Genomic DNA, 17,542 nt, shown 5'->3' with positions numbered 1-17,542 from the left:
TTATTTCTTTTTAAGCAATTACGTTTTTAATTCTGAACCGATTTCCATAATTCTTTTTGGAATAGATATATAAATTTTGTGAGTATGGAATGATGTGATATTTTTGCAAAGCAAAAATTTGCTTATTGTAAATAAAAATCTACATGTAAACGCAATTCCGTGTACTAAATTCAAATATTTACAGTGTAAGATATAAACTTTTATAACATTTGTTTGTTGTTTGTATTTCAGTGTATAACGAAAGTTGATTTTGCAAAATATTTTTTTTTACTAGAGTGGGCGGACTTTTGCCCATTCATTTGTGTCTAAAGTCAGCCAGCGATCCATAAAATTTGCACTATTATTATATCAGCCATTACCTGTCCACTGCTGAACATAGGCCTTTCCCATAAGGGGAGTTTTACTAACAGCCGCCACGCTTGCAGGCAGTTTGGCAACCGTAGTTACGTTTTGGTGGTGTTTTAAGAGACGCTGCTGCTCATCCCTCGAATATAAAATAAAAATATTAATATATAAACATATAATATTAAAATATCGCCACATAATCCTACAAATATAGCTAATCATGTCTTCAACTCACCTTGGTAGTTTTAACGTTCGAGTATTCGAACTATTCCATCTAGTGAATGTAGACATAAAATTATCTTATATAGTATGTGTGTGACCTTACACCTATAGATTCTGACAGATCATTTGTTACCTAAAAAAACCTTCATTGTGTATATTTCATCAAAACTCAAAAGAAACAAAGGACGACGAAAAAAATTTGCAAGACAACACCAAAATAAAGTCGGCACGATTCAATGACGTCTACATTAAACTTCGCAAAAAAGTAATTATTTCAATCAAAGACCCACTGATAAACTACGAGATGATTCGCAGACACATTAGATTAAAACTATTGCAATTTAGAACGCGAAATTGTATATCTACTATATTTTTTTACTTTGCAGCAAACGATTTTCTACTCCGAAAAGATAAAACCACAGCTTCAATCGCTACAAAATCAATAGGGAAACAACACGTGAGTTAATTCTATTACAAAAAGAACAATCAAAATTGATCCCAAACTATAGATGTAATCGCGTAACAACTACAAAAAAAATTGAGAACCTTTTAAAACTGGCTTAAAAACTTTTGCCTCTCGAAGTGTGGCAACGTCGCAATCATCTGTCAATTTAAAAAACAGTTTAACATTTTTCAATATTTCTGACTGATTATTTAAAATGTACTCTGCTAGCGTACTAAAACGTTTATGTAGAATACGTCGTATGCGATATATTCTATAATTATCATTTTTAATTTTTATTGTTGTTTAATATTAATAATACAAATCTACCATTTAAAACTTTGCACTTACTTCATGTTTTACTTCGAAGTTTTTTAATACATTTTTGCCATCAAAATCCAAATTTTCGATAACAGCTTAATAATATTATTGATTAATGTTTTAGTTCCCTAACACATTTAAATAACCAATCAGAAACATTTAATAAATTTATTTATTATATAATTAACAGATAGTTGCGACGTTGCCATATTTACAGTATGAACGCTCTTAAAAGTAACCGAGAGAAACCAAAAAAAAAATATTTCCCGATTTAATGAGAAGGTAGATTCATATTATATATAAATAACCATAGATTCATAATAGACAATAGACGACACACTCGATTCGATAAGAACATTACCATGGATCGAACTACACGTGTCTAATACATAAGTGTCAGAAACGAATTCATAATCACCTACATTGTTATTTATCACGAGTCGTGTTTGTGTTGAGTCGAATGTTTTCTATATAGTGCAAGGACATATTACAGTTATTGAAAAGAATAATTCGATACGCCTTGGCCTTAAATTGACAGAACAATATGTCTAAAGTAATAATCGAATAATTTATTTTGCAAGTCAAATAAATCGATGTAGCATTTGAAACTTGTTGATGTATGATGCTGCTGGACATGGCCTACTCTTAACCTAATATATGTTCAAGATTAATCCCCACTGTAATAATTTGAGATATTTGCGCATATTTATGTATACTATAGACCCAAATTTGATACCCAAAATACAAGTATACGTATATACGATATCTATTTAAAACAGTATCTGGGCAAAATCTGTAAACACAAGAATGTCTACCGTCGTCGAGATTAAAGTCGTAAGTATATTTATTTTATTTAAATATAAGTGTAACAAGGTGGCTTTATTGCTAAAGCAACAATTTCAAGGTAAATAAAAAATAAATTGGTCATCTTCAGGCGATATCAGCCGAATTCGCGAAACTTGTAATACCTGAATCTTACGTGTTATCTCAGATATGATTTGTTTGTATACGAAATTTCATTTAAATAAGTTCAGCCATTTAAAATCTGATTAATTAAAAAATATTTTACCCTTAAAATTATAATACAAGTAGAATGTAACTTTAGATAAAAAATAAACTTCATAATCGGTTAGCAATTCACAAAGATATCGCGTAAGATATAAAAAGAGGTATTCACTATAAAAAACAAGATGAGATCATGATTTTAGATGCTGCAAACGTCTTGCATTTCAACACGACTGTGTAAGGTTCATAACTAAGTCTAATGTTCTCAAGAAACAGTAATTTAACTTTTTATTAACTTTTAAAAGACAGTTAAAATGTCAAAGTAACTTCAGTGTCCTGCAAAGTAATTCTTGTAAGTTTTAGCTTGACAAAAGAATGCGTAATTGAAGAAGACGTAAAAAAATCTTGAATTATGTGTAATGTCTTAAAACCTGTGCAGTTATTTCTTACTGTGAAGCTGTGAAATTGTCTCTTGTTGTAAACTTTTTTGTGGTAACAGTTAGGCACGTAATAAAATTTGAGTTATGTCTTATGACTGAATCAAAACAAATCGATTAATTGCTGTTAACTCGATTAAAATAAAACTACCGAGAAATTGTATTCACTAACAAGATAATAAACTTAGCACTCTAATACAATTATAGTTTTTATTATTTTGTTATTATAAAACAATTATTAAATTTAAAATCCTACTAATATTGTGTGTACAAATGTAAATATTTGGCGTTTGGATGTTCAGTTATTACACCTAGAAGTGTACGCTTAGACGTAATTAAACCCTAATACGCTTACACGTAAATTTAGAATAACATAAAGGATAATTTTTATCCTAACTCATATGTGCAAAGCAGTAAGTTAACAGTAAACAATTAATAATTATATATCATTATAATATGACTTATTATTGAATATTCAACTATGTTTTCCACATATGTTTTACACTTATATGTTTTATTAATTAAATTTCAGACTGGATATTTAAAAATCTCGTTCGTTCCCGCCAATTTCCGAAACTGTACAACCGATTTTATTTAAAATTAGTAATATAAGTATGTAATTGTTTGCTTCAACCTAACAGAAGATAGTTTTATTCTAATAATTTACGGAACAACTAGTTTTATCATAATAACAATAAGTATTTTATAACATAAGTGGGCAAAGGAGCATGGAGCTCACCTAATGATAAGTGACTACCACCACCCATGAGCACCCGCAATACCCAAGGAATTGAAGGTGTGCTGACAACTTATTAAAAATGAACATGCTCTTTTCTTGAAGGTTACGATGTCGTTTTAATTTGGAAATACAGCTGTTGGGAACTGAATCCAAAATGCATATAAAATTTATATCTATTCACACATTAACTTCCCAACTAGAATACTCTATAGAATCCCGTATTCGTAAGCACGGCTTACGGTAGTATGACTCACGATAGTTGTTATTCAATAAGTATATTTTATTCGGCAAAAACACCACCATCAATCGTGATGACGAAATGTTTTATAGGCACTTTATATTTAAAATATTAAAATTTAAAACGTGGAATCCTTACTAACGTTACAAATGTTAAAGTTGTTTGTTTATTTTGTTGCTTGTTGACGCTATAATGGCTAAACTAGTTCGTGATGAAAATTTATATAAAAGCAGCATTTGGAATAGAGAAAGACATAGGCTTACTATTTATCCGTGCCAATTAATGACTCATTCATGCGGAATAATAGAAAAAGCTGGCTAGTCATCCACAAGTAAATTTATCTTTGAAATAATTTCATAAAAAAGGCAACATCAATCGTCACAAGTGGTAGTTTCATAAACGAATAAACATTTTCATTTTAAAAACAATTATCCCAATCGATTCAAAATCACCAACAATTCTCTAATTGTTTGTACAAAAGTATAAATGAATTGAGTACCTACCTTCTCCGTTTGGAAGTCACATGCCTATAAAGGTAACTAGCTTTTACCCGAGACATCGTCTGCGTGACCGGGATATGTTGATCGACCAGAATAAATAATAACCTATGTCCTTCACCATCCTGTATAGTACGTGTATATCAAATTTTATTGTTATTGGTTTAAACGTTAAAATGATCAAACTTACTTTCACAGTTATAATATTAGGCAATATTCAATTTTGTTATTTCCCTACGTTCAATTTACAGTTAATAATTGTCCGAATACATCATTCAATTTTGAATAATATGGATACAAATAGTACTTTATTACAGTCAAGTCAAACAATTTTGAGATTTATACCTCAGCTATAAGATCTTTTATAAATCAATATTTAATTAATGGAGATCAAGTTTACGAGTGCCCTGGTTTGGTCATAATCCATGCACTTCCTGCAAAACCTCTCATTATAAACCTTAAAGAACCCAATGCGGAATTATAATGTATGCTGCATACATGGTAATTATGTACTTACATACATGGTATTTACGTCTTTCGTATGTAATAGAAATTTGTATGACTTGAATGAGTTTAGTCTTTTTCAATCGACTTAAAAAACAGGAGGTTCATAAGTTTGTTTTTTTTGTTACCTCATAACTCTGTCAGTTATAAACCGATTTGGAAAACTATTTTTTATTCGAAAGGATATTACCTACAGATTGTTTCCATAGAAATCTTATCAAAATAGGTTCAATAGTTTAGTTTTCAAACCAAAACCATTAATTGGTTTTATAAACATTGATGTCTTTTTTTTGCTCGCATATTGTTATGTCTATATCTTTTCGTAACATGTATCTGTAGCCTAAATAAAAGCCTTGATGAATTTAAATGAGTCATTTGTAGTGGTATAAACTATATGAGGACACTAAAAAAAATATAGTGGTCATAAATTATCAAATTTAACAGTAGGGCATTTTGTAACTGTCACGTCTATATGTTATTTAAATGGATTTGTACTTCATCAAAAAATTAAACGATATTTTCTATGTTGTTTTATTTTTTAGTGGAGTACCTACTGTGAGTAGGCAATATAAATCTTTCAATAACCTGCGAAACGTAAAAAACGTAGTAAAACTTATATCTAAAATTTTTCGCTTGAATAGTCAAGTGGAATGGATTATTTACGCAATAAACTATTATTATATAGAATGGTTCCCTATAATACAAAGTAAACAGCCAACAAAAAAGAATTAGGTACGGTGTCTGATGGTTTTAAAAGTGGACGTTTTCAAACTGGTCGCGTTAACAAACAGACTTGTTTGAGCAAAAAATGAACGGGGATATTGCCGATTTTATATTCGGTCAATGAACTGTCATTTTTATTCAGCGTCCCATAGTCTAGCCGAGTTGTTAGAGATTGAGGTTATATATTTTACTTTAAATAAAATATACACATCAGACTTTTTTATAGACGAAAACAACACCGTCTGACATTTGTTTAATACTAATCAACTTGGAAATCGTGCGGATATAATATATCAAGATCAATTTATGGATTAAAACTAGTGATGTGCCGGATCTTTATAAATTTACATTCGCGGAATCGAATACAAAACGGATCATTATAGTCTGACCTAAAATACGAATCTCTAAATGTTTATTTTTTTTTTAATTATTTGTAATATTTGACATCCTCCCAAATACGTCATTTAAAAAAATTTAAAAAAATTTAAAATTATTTAGAATTTCATTTATTCTAATTCATGTTATAATTTAAGAGACTGGTTCCGCCAAAAAGTAACGTATAGGGATATACGATATATATCTCGTATTCCACATAAACAAATATGAAGATCTGGCACAGCACTAATTAAAACTAAAAATATCATTAAGTAATACCTATGTAGGTAAAATCGATATATCACGTTTGTGGATACGCAGCACTTGCGTAAGTAAAAGCAAATGACTTTATAATAACTAATATTGATTGATTGATGTAGGCAATCACATAGTAAGTAAGCACTTGTGGATCACAATAATCTGTTTTTGAGTAATGTAAACGTAATTAATAAATTGTGTGATAATATTTTATAATCTGTTTATTTATACTTGGCATATTTTGTACACATCTATCTATTTTTATAACAAAAAATCAATAAAATACAAAATAGCATAAGACCTTCTTGTTGTGATTATTTATTTTATGGGTATATTTTCGTAAATATATACCAAAACAGTTTAGGCTAGACGAAATAAAACAAATTTTAGAGGTGCATTAGTCAGTTGGTCAAGCAATAGATCTGTTCCTAACACATTACGTGATACGACCATTACTGATCCAAAGGAAAACCTTGATAAAGAGTTATTACATATTATTGATTGTTAACAAGAGACAATAAGGAGTTAATTTATGAACAATAGATGAGCCTTATTTATTAATTCTATTCATAATTAATTATGACGTGAATTAATAAACATTTTCTTATGAGTGACATCATTATTTATGCATTGATATAGTCATCACATCGAGATATAAACATTCAATCTACTGATAAGTTTATTTATTTATTTGAAATAGCGCCTATTTATTTAACAGTACCTATACATAAATTAAATCAATGTTTTTGTATGCATACTTGTAGCAAGCGTACACAACATTGACTATAGATTATAAATTATAGCAATAATAAGCTATAGATTGTATATATTTGGCAACGCATGAAGGGTATCATAGGCGACACAGTAACTCTGTTATATCCATGGTACTGTTCATGTCTATAGGCGACGGTTACTACTTTCAATCAGGGGGACCGTCAGCTTGTTTGGTATTCGAAGTTGTATAAAAAAGTGTTTTGTATATTTATTATAATATTATTATAATATTTATTCTTAGGTTTTCATTTTGTCCTAAATATTTTAATAATGATACGCATAATGGTCAAACAGCGCCATTGCTATCAATATTAGGTCGACCTCCACGCGGCTCCCTCTGGAAACCATCATGGTTAATATTTGTGGAATCACTAAATCAATTTTATCAAGTCAAATCAAGCAGGTTAAATCAAGATTAACCCGCTTTTTTCCTCACCTATCATCTCTCACTAATGCCTCGCCAGCATATATCGATGGCATAGGCGTGGTTACCATTTCATTATCATCCATTTATCACTTTCTATACCCAGTTTTTGTCACAAATAAGCGACATTTTCGTATTTAGACCACGATTAAATTTCGTCTCGGATTTCCTACAAGAAATTGACGTCGAAAAAGTTGAGACGATCAACAAAAACCAAGTTTACAGTTACAGATGATATAGAGAGGTACTTATTAAAAACTTGGAATTGATTTAGCACAGATGGGGTTTCTTTTTAATAATGGGTGAGAAATGAATGGTAACGCCGCCTGCGCTATCGGTACATGCTGGCGGGGCACCAGTGAAAGATAGGTGTGGCTGGAAATAGATCAGTTAGGCCATCGTGAGGAATTTAAGAAAAATTTACCGCGATGATTTTCATAGAAAACTCGTGGAAGTCGACCTGATAGAGTATTTTGCTAGCAATAAGACTGTTGAACCTCCATTACTCCATTATTCGTATTAACAATCCCTTCTGCGCCCGCCAGTGGGTACTTTCTGTAAATACCTGTAAGTACTTTCCCAAAGTACAAAACATTGCAGGTACAAAACATAGGAGGCATCTCATTAACCAGCCTATTGTGATGAATTCCATAGAAATTAACCACGGTAGTTTCCAGAGGGAACCGATTGGAAGTCAAACCGAGGAGGTTTTGTTATGGGTGAAGATGGAATAAGTAACCAGTGAATAATGTTCGGTAAAGATAAAATCAGGTCACTTGGCCCATCGTGACGAATTCGTCGTGAATTAATCATGATAGTTTCCAGAAGGGACCGCGTGGACGATGACCTGATAGATTATTACTAGTAATGGGGCGAGCCACTATATAAATCCCATTACTAACAATCTCTTGCCCCTAACCGAGAAGGTAAGAAGGTGCATTGCTACAATGGGACCACTAGAACCCATTACTAAAAACCCTCACCCCAACCATCGTGGTTAATTTGTGGTGAAATCGTCACGAAGGGCCGACTGATCTGACAGTATCCTCAACTATATCGCTTGGTGGGGGTACAACTACCACCAGGCAATTTATTCCTACCTACTGATAGTGTAATCCATTTTCAACTTAACAAAAAAGACCTGCTAATAATAGGATTGCTACTCCTCATATTACCAATCCCTTCCCCCTAATGTATCTATTAAAAAGTAGGTACCATTTGAGGTAGTAGACTCAAATATACGTTTAATTAATCGCTATTCTGTAGGTAGATAAATAGATACCTCGATAAATACCTAAATGACTAAGAGGTCAACAAAGAATTGAATTACGTTTATAGGTACTTATGTTGATATTTATAAATGAAAAAATGATGAAAGCTAATACTTACATCAAATAATAGACTAGCCGTTCACCTGCCCACCGTATCGGAGGCTGCGTCGGCGTCCCTCAAGGAATGCGACACCTGTGACCACAAGCACACACTACAAGTTTAACCTATTCACAAACAAACTAAATGTTCTAAAATCAAATATTCCCGTTCTCTCACTTCACAACAAATCCAGAAACTGTAGATGAATAAAATTTCAAAAGTTTCGTTAAAAAGTTTCGCAGCTCGCGGGCAATTTACTACAAACACGCAAAATACTACCAACCACAAACAACAAAATCGGACAACTGGCGAACGAAACGAAACGAACATAGCGAGGAGTAGAGGGGTGCACACGAGAGCCAATCGGACGCGACGGCAGCGCCGCCACACCTGTCGACGCGAGGGCGTATAAACTCTGCAAATACAAAACTTGCAACACTGCAGTGTGCCCTGCTAAAGCTTGAACTAGCATTCTCATATTATGCAATTCAATACGGTAAAGTTTATACCTAACCGCGAGAGCAGGAAGAAAATGTCGACGAGTTTTACACAAAGCGACTAATTGAAATTCTTTGTTAAGGTATGAATACGTTTTTGCATTATGCCAATGAGTAATAATACGAGCATGACAAAATTGATAAATTGAAGAATTTTATTACAACTTATTAAGTATAGGTATATATACATATATGATAGTAAATAAAACATTTTTGAGTTATCTGTATAAAATTACTGTGTAAAAATACTATGTGAAAGTTACTATGAGATATACCAAAGATAATTACCAACACAAGGATTAAAATCTATCCATTGCAAAAAAATCGGCCAAATCCATTCAGAATTAACAAAAATATTTAACATAAAAAAATTAAAAACCTCCTCCTTTTATAAATTGCTTAAAATTTATTATTCTTTTAATGTTAATACTTAGTACTCGCCTAGTTTATAATAAATTACCTAGTATTGTAAGATATTTAATGACTACCGCGGTGCCGTGAGAGGTGCATTGTATTGCACATATTAGGTCTCGTGTTCGATTTTCGGCTGGACCAATTTATAAACAAACTTTTCTAAATCGGTTTGAATGTTTTGAATGTTGTTCTCAATGCTCATTGCCTTTTTTTATTTATATTGGGTACAATAGTTTGAAAAACCAGGCTATGCATTCTCATTTTTAAAATATGAATAAATAATTATGAGCCTTTTACAATTCTATCTAAAATTTATTTCCTTTTTAAAAAGTCAGCAGCACGTCTGCAATGCCTCTAGTGGTGCGGATGCTCATGGACAACGGTAGTCACCTACCATTAGGTGAACCACATGCTCGTTTGCCCCCTGTGTTATAAAGACTTTGTACAAAAGTCGATTGCTTGGGTACCTCTGTCCCATTCGTGTTTCTACCGTGAAGCAGTTGTGTTTGCATGACTGTGTTTCGGTTTGAAGGGTAGGATATGGCGTGAATTTACTGGGTACAGAGGAATAACACCTGAGTGCTCAGGAATGGCAACGCATGGGGGTATCATGGGCGAAACAGTATACTCTGTTATGTCCATGGTACTGCTCATGTCTATAGACGACGGTTATCACTTTTTCATAAGGTGGGCCGTCAGCTTGTTTGCCATTCTAAGTCGTGTAAAAAAAAATAGTTAAAATTAATTAACCTTAAGATATCTTTATTTTTATGTCTTAATATAAGATAGATAGATGAATCATTACAGTGAGTAAGCTTCCTCTGGATTTACTTACATTGCTAAAAGAAAGGGTTCTGTGCCATTTACGTGACCGATTACTTGATCTTCACCGTCAACCATTGGCTAGCTCATAGCCACTTAAGCTTGCTAATCATTATTATAATATTTTTGTTTCTACAGAATAACTTATGCTATTGATGATATTTATCATAAATTTAGTCTTTTGCGGAATAGGCAAAGATAACGGAGAGGAGATATAATAATATGTATTTGTTTGAAATGTAAGGTAAAAGATAGATGAGTTTATCACAGCCTCGTGTGTCATTATGATGTAAAAAGTATATACGCCTATACTTCGCAGTCGGTAGATGATGATTCTTTATTTATTGAGCATCGAGATTAAGGTATGGTTTGTTTCTTTTTTTCTTTGTTTTGTATTAGTTGTTAAGTGTCCAGTGCTGAATATAGCCTCCCCTATAAGGAGGGTTTTGTCAGTAACTGCTACGCAGGCGGGTTGGCAACTGCAGTTTGACTTTTGGTGATGTTTTCAGTGGGACGCTGCTGCCCATCCCTCGATTATAAGCTCCCTGAGTCGCCTCCTATGACGCCCATGAGAAAGGAAAGGGTGACCTTTCAATTACAATCTATGCCAAGACCGACGTAAAATATTTCTTTTTTTTTACTTTTCCTAAATTCATTATTATTCATATTCATTTCTACACTCCACCAAAGTAAAGAAGTAAAAATATGGATAGAAAAAATAATATCTAAAAATTATAAATATCCGATATGTATTAAATCCAATTCAGTAATACGTTAATTTTATTAACCGACTTAGATTTTTTTATCTGAAATAAATCTGTGCAGTAGTTTAGTTTTTAAATCAAAATAAATGGTTATGTCACAAATCAATAAATCTTTAATTATGTTTTAATACTTAGTTTCGAACACGAGATTTGTTACTAGAAAAGCTCATCTCACATGATTATAAAACGAATCCATAACAAGTTTTTCACAGGCAGAAACATACCTATTTGGTACCTCATCTTATGTAAAAACTACTAAATCTATTACTTAATTTAATATAGAAAAGCCATTTATTTATTGATAGTATTAGGTAAAATTAATTGTATCTTAAGCTTTTAATTTTTACTATCTTTTGTGTAGATAATATAAATAATTCATATACTTGTTCATTCAAATCTTTTTTAATAGGTGGATATAGGAGAATAGGAGGCAAACGAGCATGCGGCTCACCTGACGGTAAATGACTACCACCGCCCATGATCACCGGCAACACCAGAAGCATTGCAAGCGTGCTGCTGGCCATTTAAAAAGGAATATGCTCTTTTCTTGAAGGTTATGATGTCATATCGGTTCGTAAATACTACTGCTGGAAGTTGATTCTAAAGAGTGGTTGTGCATGGAAGAAAATGTCTTGAAAAACGCACGGTGGAGAACGGCCACACACATCCAGATGGATGATTGATCGATAATTCGAGCCGCCCTTTTTTAATTTAGTCCAATGGAAGGGGCTGGTACTGTGGCGTTCCTACCCATAGGTGAGAAAAATATTCCATATGTGGCCGAACTTGAGTTTTATATTTAATTTCCATATTATACAATTGATAGCGGTGCTCCGACGTGATTACCGCCTTACTCTATTGAGTACTTCTAACTTTTTAGAGGTTATCTTAGCGTTTTCCTTCGACCAATATTTATCAGCGAAACCTAACCGAAAACACACAACTTAAGGGCATTAGCTTACTGGACCTTGTCCATATGTTGGACTCCGAAGAGTGCGACGAGGCGGAGTTTAAATCCCCCGCGATTCAAGAGAGAATATGGCAAAGCACATATTGAGGCTCGAAGTATGTTGCCAAACCAATTAGGAGAGGCTTTCGAGCAAATACTGTCTTATACAATTGAAAACGAAAGGCTTTGAAGAAGAATAAGAGTGTCAAAAAAGAAGATAAAGCTATCATTAGAGAAAATCATAGAAATTAATCAATATTACAAATACAGAATAATACACAGGCATGCACAGAAGAAATCATACACAATCTTTCTCAAAGCAAAGAAAATACCCTCCTTACTATCCAAGAAATTATTAGGAAGGTAATACAGAAATTTATGGAGAAAATCACAGCCTGCAATAAAGTACCATACTGTGGATCAGTATGGTACTTTATTGCTTTATTACTCATAGAAGGTAACGTAGCAGTAGCTAAAAAACAAGTTTACAAGGGAATAAGAATAAACTCTTCAAACCGGTCATTATCTTTTCAGACAAAGAACCGAACACAACTTTAAAAATAGCAGATATATCGGCAAAATGTATCCTTTAGACATCTTAATTTTGCACCGGCGAGTTTTAAAACAATATCTAGTAATACTTAGAATTGAATTTGACAACTTAAAACAGAGAGATGAAGCCTTTTCGTCTACATAAGCGCAAAACTGGACATCGGTAGATATATTAACGCCAGGGTTATGACAGAATGAGACACACGCAATAAGTAACAGAACTGAAAAATAAGAACCGGAGCAAACTCTGGTGCGCACGTCCTTAGCACAATTGTAGAAATAGCATCGGGCCCACTCGACTTTTGGATTTCAAGGGGAAAGAATGTTCTACGCACTAAGCTTTATGTGTATTTAATATCAAGCATAAAGCTTACAACGCGGGATGGTCGGCGCTTTTTTGTACTAAACCTTTCCGATAACATCATCTTCAATGCATTTTTTTTTTATTATGGCATTGCAGGCATATATCATCTATGGCAACCGCTTATCGTCAGGTAAGAAGTAAGCTTGTTTGTCACCTTAGTAATATAAAATAAATATCTAAACTTTTTTAAATACGCGTAAGAACTCAAAATCAGAATTCGCTGGAGATAATTAATTACTAGATTTTGTGTGCAATAGCACATAAAAATGAATACAAATAGTAGACCCAGTAGCAGCATCTATTTAAATCCTTATTGGTGAAGTTTCCAACTGATATGATGAAGACGTTTTCTGCTTTACAATATTGAATATTACTCAAGTCATAATTTGCACACTTTCATTGATCGTATTTAAATTAAGATACTCTCCAGTTATTTTTTACTAACTCATAATTTTATTCATTGTTTCGCTTAATCAAAAGGAATAAAAAAAAACATTGATTCAAATTATTTAATTATTGTTATGAAGTGCCTTTATGATTAAAATATTTATTGTGTTCCGTATGGTATTGCTTTACTTGGTAATAAGAGGAAAACTTAAAACATAACAGTTTAGAAAATATTGCATTTCTACGTAATTAACAATGTGTATGGCACATGCTATTATACAAAATATACAGGATTATAGGCTAAGTAATTAATCTAATATCACTTTATTTAATGATATAACTGCTGATACAGCTGCATTATCGTGACAAGGATCAGCATCGAAAATGGTCTTGAAATACCTGCAAACAAAAAAAAAAGTAATTCTTAATAATAATTTTTAACACCCTAAATTTTAAATGGAAAAGTAATGCAAACACAATAAATATTACATAACTATCTTTTATTATTATTAATAGAATGTAGATATATTATAAAGGCGAAGTTAAATAAAATAAAGCTAAAATAGTCTACAAAAAAATCTTAAATCTGAACTAAAATACATATGTCTGCAAAATAGACAGCAACTAATTTAAAAAAATATTATAACATATCTAAATAGATATGTTATAATATTTAAAATGAAATATAAATATATTTCATTTTAGTATTTTAATCTATCAGGTACTTTTGCTTGATTACTTAGTTTTAAAGATCTATCGTTCTTGGTACTACCAAAAACGTGAAGATTTAAGAAGTTTTAAGGCTTCGAATATATATTCTGAAATAGTCATACGAGCACAAAGTACTTACACACTGCGTACGAAGCTTCTTCCTGCATGGGAGCTTGGTATTCATCTGTTACTTCTAAAAATTGGTAGATAGCTTTGAAACCAGTACCATCTAAGCGATCATTGGATCTGAACGTTACTTTGAAGAAATTTCTTTCCGACTCGACATGAAATTCCTTCATTTGACCACAATATCTACCGTATCTATTGTCCTCAGTCATATAATTTGAAAATTCGACATAGTCACTAGCTGACACGGCTTCACATCTGAAACAGAGCATATTTTTTATAATTTAATGTTTACGAAATATTTATATCCTTAATATCATAATTGAATCCAAATAAGAGTTATGGGATCATGGATTAATTATTTCAACTGTAGCTTAAAGTACTAGGTATAATAACGACTTAAAATCTTTCAGTAATTTAAACTTTTTGTCCATTTACACTTTACTCATCTCTGATAATCAGCAGTAGCGTGTCCGCAGTTGAGTTTAATCGACAGATAATAAAGTAAATTTATGAAAAACAGGTCTTACGTTCACCATAATACTAAAAATATAAAACAAAATCTTCTAACCACCTCATCTTGAACTATATGGTTTACTCATAAAATTCAAGATATAGGTATAGGTATACATTTATTTTTAATATTAAAGAGTAAATTAACGAATATAATATTAAATGAGTTCATTGTAACGTATATTTCCTAATAGGACATACCTGGGGGAAAGGGATTGTTATTAATGGGGTTTGCTTGCCCTTTTGCTAGCAATGTATCCTATCAAGTCGATCTCCACGCAGTTCCCCCGGCAACTATCGTGACAAATTTATCGTTGAATTCGTCATAATGAGCTAACTGATCTGCTTTTTTATCCTCACCTATCACCTGTCAATAGTACCCCGTCAGTATATACCAATAGCACAGTCGGGATTACTATGCAATTTTCACCTATTAAAAAAAATAGAACATACTAACCTAATGGCTATGATAATTTGGCCTTAGATAAAAAAAAAAAACTTTTTTATGGTCCTAATTGATTAACAATAGTGTATTTTTTTTTTAAATAAAGTAAAATACGAGTAAATATCAACAAATAGGATGTTAAAATATTATTTAAAATATTTTGTGAAAATTATGTGAAATTGAAGATAACTTACGGTAAAACTCCTTCGACATCGAAGTTTGTGAAGTGAAGATGAACCTTTTCTGTTTCCCCGCCGTGGAAGAAATATGTACATTCAGTATCACGGGGATATGGTCCCGGGGAATTAGGGGACGCGAAGGTACCATTTCGAGATTCACTACTATTATAAACGAAGGCGCAAGGAAACTCTTTCAGTTGCCTCCCTGTATTAATTCCAAAATCTGAAATCGAAATTAATAAACAACTGTTATACATTAGCATCTAGAAATGTTTTGTGAAAATGCTATACATATGCCATATATGTGGTGAGAGGATTAGCCAGCCCTTTGTGGAAACTCTGCATCTGTTACTTTACATTATTAAATTTCACGACCTTGTAATAATTTGTACATACATACGAGTTTATTAAATATTTTATTAAATGTAATGTATTATTTTTTACGCTCAGAAATTATTATTTTTTATAATAAGTATTATATAGGTATTTTAAATAAAGATAACTAATCCTGCAGGTTCAATAAAAGAAAAAAGCAACTTACTTTCTACAAACGAATATGATATTTTAAATCCTCTTGCATATCTAGAGGACTGTGTCCCTCGGAATTCCAACATTAGTTTCGGTCCATTCGACATAATTGGTTTGGGTAGGTTTATTCCACAGAATGTCTCGACCTTCTCTAATCTTCCGTCTACATTTACAAATGCTTGTAAGGAATCTACACTGGTACAACTGAAATAAGAAGAAAAAAATATTTATTTATTTCAAATAACATCTTTGTACTTATCAAGGAAATTATTAATCTACTCTTTAAATTTAATTAAAAAACAAATTCCTAAGTAACCATTACTGAACTTTTATAAATTCATCTATTTAAAATACGTAATAAAAATGATCCAAATTTTTAATTTAAACGACATACCTTAGATTATACAAAATACATAAAATAAATATTGACAATTTCTTATGGTTGCATTCTAATCTAAACACCTAACAGGAATAAATTATCAACAATATGATGTCACAACTATAATATGTTTGTAATGTAATTCACCAATTTTAATTATTATCGATAATAGACGTAAAAATAATCATTAACGTTCCTAATAAAAGAGAAATTATTTGATATTGATATACATATATATGTACAGCGCCATCTAGTTATAAAACTAAGTAGAACTTGAATTATGATTGCAAAATAACTAACAGACATGATTTTTTTATATATTACGCGTAGAAAACATCCAGACCATTATAAACAGATATAATATTTGTATCTACTATGCAGAATTCGAACCTACAAACATTGAGGTGAAGTGAAGTATGCAACGACTTCACTAATAGGTCATTAATAATAATATAATGTCGTATAGCGGATACATTAAACAATTAGCGGACAAATTAAAACGAGATTTTTAGTATTTTTAAGTTTTAATAAAATAAATAGAAAATACTTACTCAACGGCACCGTCTGCAGATTTGTACAAAAAGAAGTCTTGAAATATTAATCTAACTCTCTCCTTTCCTCTTCCAAAGAATTCGTAATGGCAGTGCGTGTTTGGTGGATAAGGTGATGGGTAATGAGGGGATGTAAGTGTTCCATGCTTCGATCCATCACTGCTAAATTCTTGATGACAGGATGAAGCTGGAATAGAGAGTAAAAGTATTGTAAGTAAAAATATTTAAACGTTTAATTAGTAGAAGTAGACCTGACTTTATAGGATTACAGATTTTAAATTGAAGATGGTTTAATCAGTCTCAGAGAGTTATTTAGTTCGAATAATATATAAAGTCGGGAGGAAAAGGGTTTGTTAGTAATGAGGTTTAACAACGCTATTGTTATTGTTAGCAATATACCCTATTAGATTACATCCACATGGTTCTCTCTGCAAACTATCGTCATCAATTCTTGAATTTATTACAAGGGCTTTCTTTCTTATCTATCATCTCATACTAGTACTTCGTCAACGTATACCGATAACGCAGGCAAGGTTACCATTCCATTGTAATACATTAAAAAATATATATTTTTAATTAATTTAGAATAGAAAACAAACCGAAGGCTCACCTGATGAAAAGTGGTAACTGTCACCTACAGACAGTACCATAGGTATAATAAAGTATACTGATACTATGTTCTATTG

At 31.8% G+C, this 17,542-nt stretch overlaps 2 protein-coding genes across 2 annotated transcripts in view; both read right to left on the bottom strand.

Annotated features, from left to right (window-relative positions):
- The window catches only part of LOC113518806 (cadherin-99C), a 169,658-nt gene extending 160,663 nt beyond the window's left edge, over window positions 1–8,995 (bottom strand). Inside the window, exon 1 of the mRNA XM_031914458.2 lies at window positions 8,694–8,995. The gene's annotated coding sequence lies outside the window, so the exon portion shown is untranslated. The remainder of the gene's footprint in view (window positions 1–8,693) is intronic.
- A 4,542-nt stretch (window positions 8,996–13,537) lies between these two features.
- The window catches only part of LOC128201472 (suppressor of lurcher protein 1-like), a gene marked incomplete at its 5' end in the record, with an annotated part of 82,041 nt that continues 78,036 nt past the window's right edge, over window positions 13,538–17,542 (bottom strand). Inside the window, 5 exons of the mRNA XM_052898579.1 lie at window positions 13,538–13,823; window positions 14,275–14,519; window positions 15,414–15,621; window positions 15,940–16,130; window positions 16,857–17,043. Coding sequence (XP_052754539.1) covers window positions 13,753–13,823; window positions 14,275–14,519; window positions 15,414–15,621; window positions 15,940–16,130; window positions 16,857–17,043 — 902 coding nt within the window. The remainder of the gene's footprint in view (window positions 13,824–14,274; window positions 14,520–15,413; window positions 15,622–15,939; window positions 16,131–16,856; window positions 17,044–17,542) is intronic.

The sequence above is a fragment of the Galleria mellonella genome, unplaced genomic scaffold (assembly GCF_026898425.1).
Source record: "Galleria mellonella isolate WM207_F2 unplaced genomic scaffold, CSIRO_AGI_GalMel_v1 utg44, whole genome shotgun sequence".
In the NCBI taxonomy this organism is placed as follows: Eukaryota; Metazoa; Arthropoda; class Insecta; order Lepidoptera; family Pyralidae; genus Galleria; species Galleria mellonella.
The sequence above is the reverse complement of the archived record's forward strand: the minus strand, read 5'-3'. Positions and strand labels throughout refer to the sequence as shown.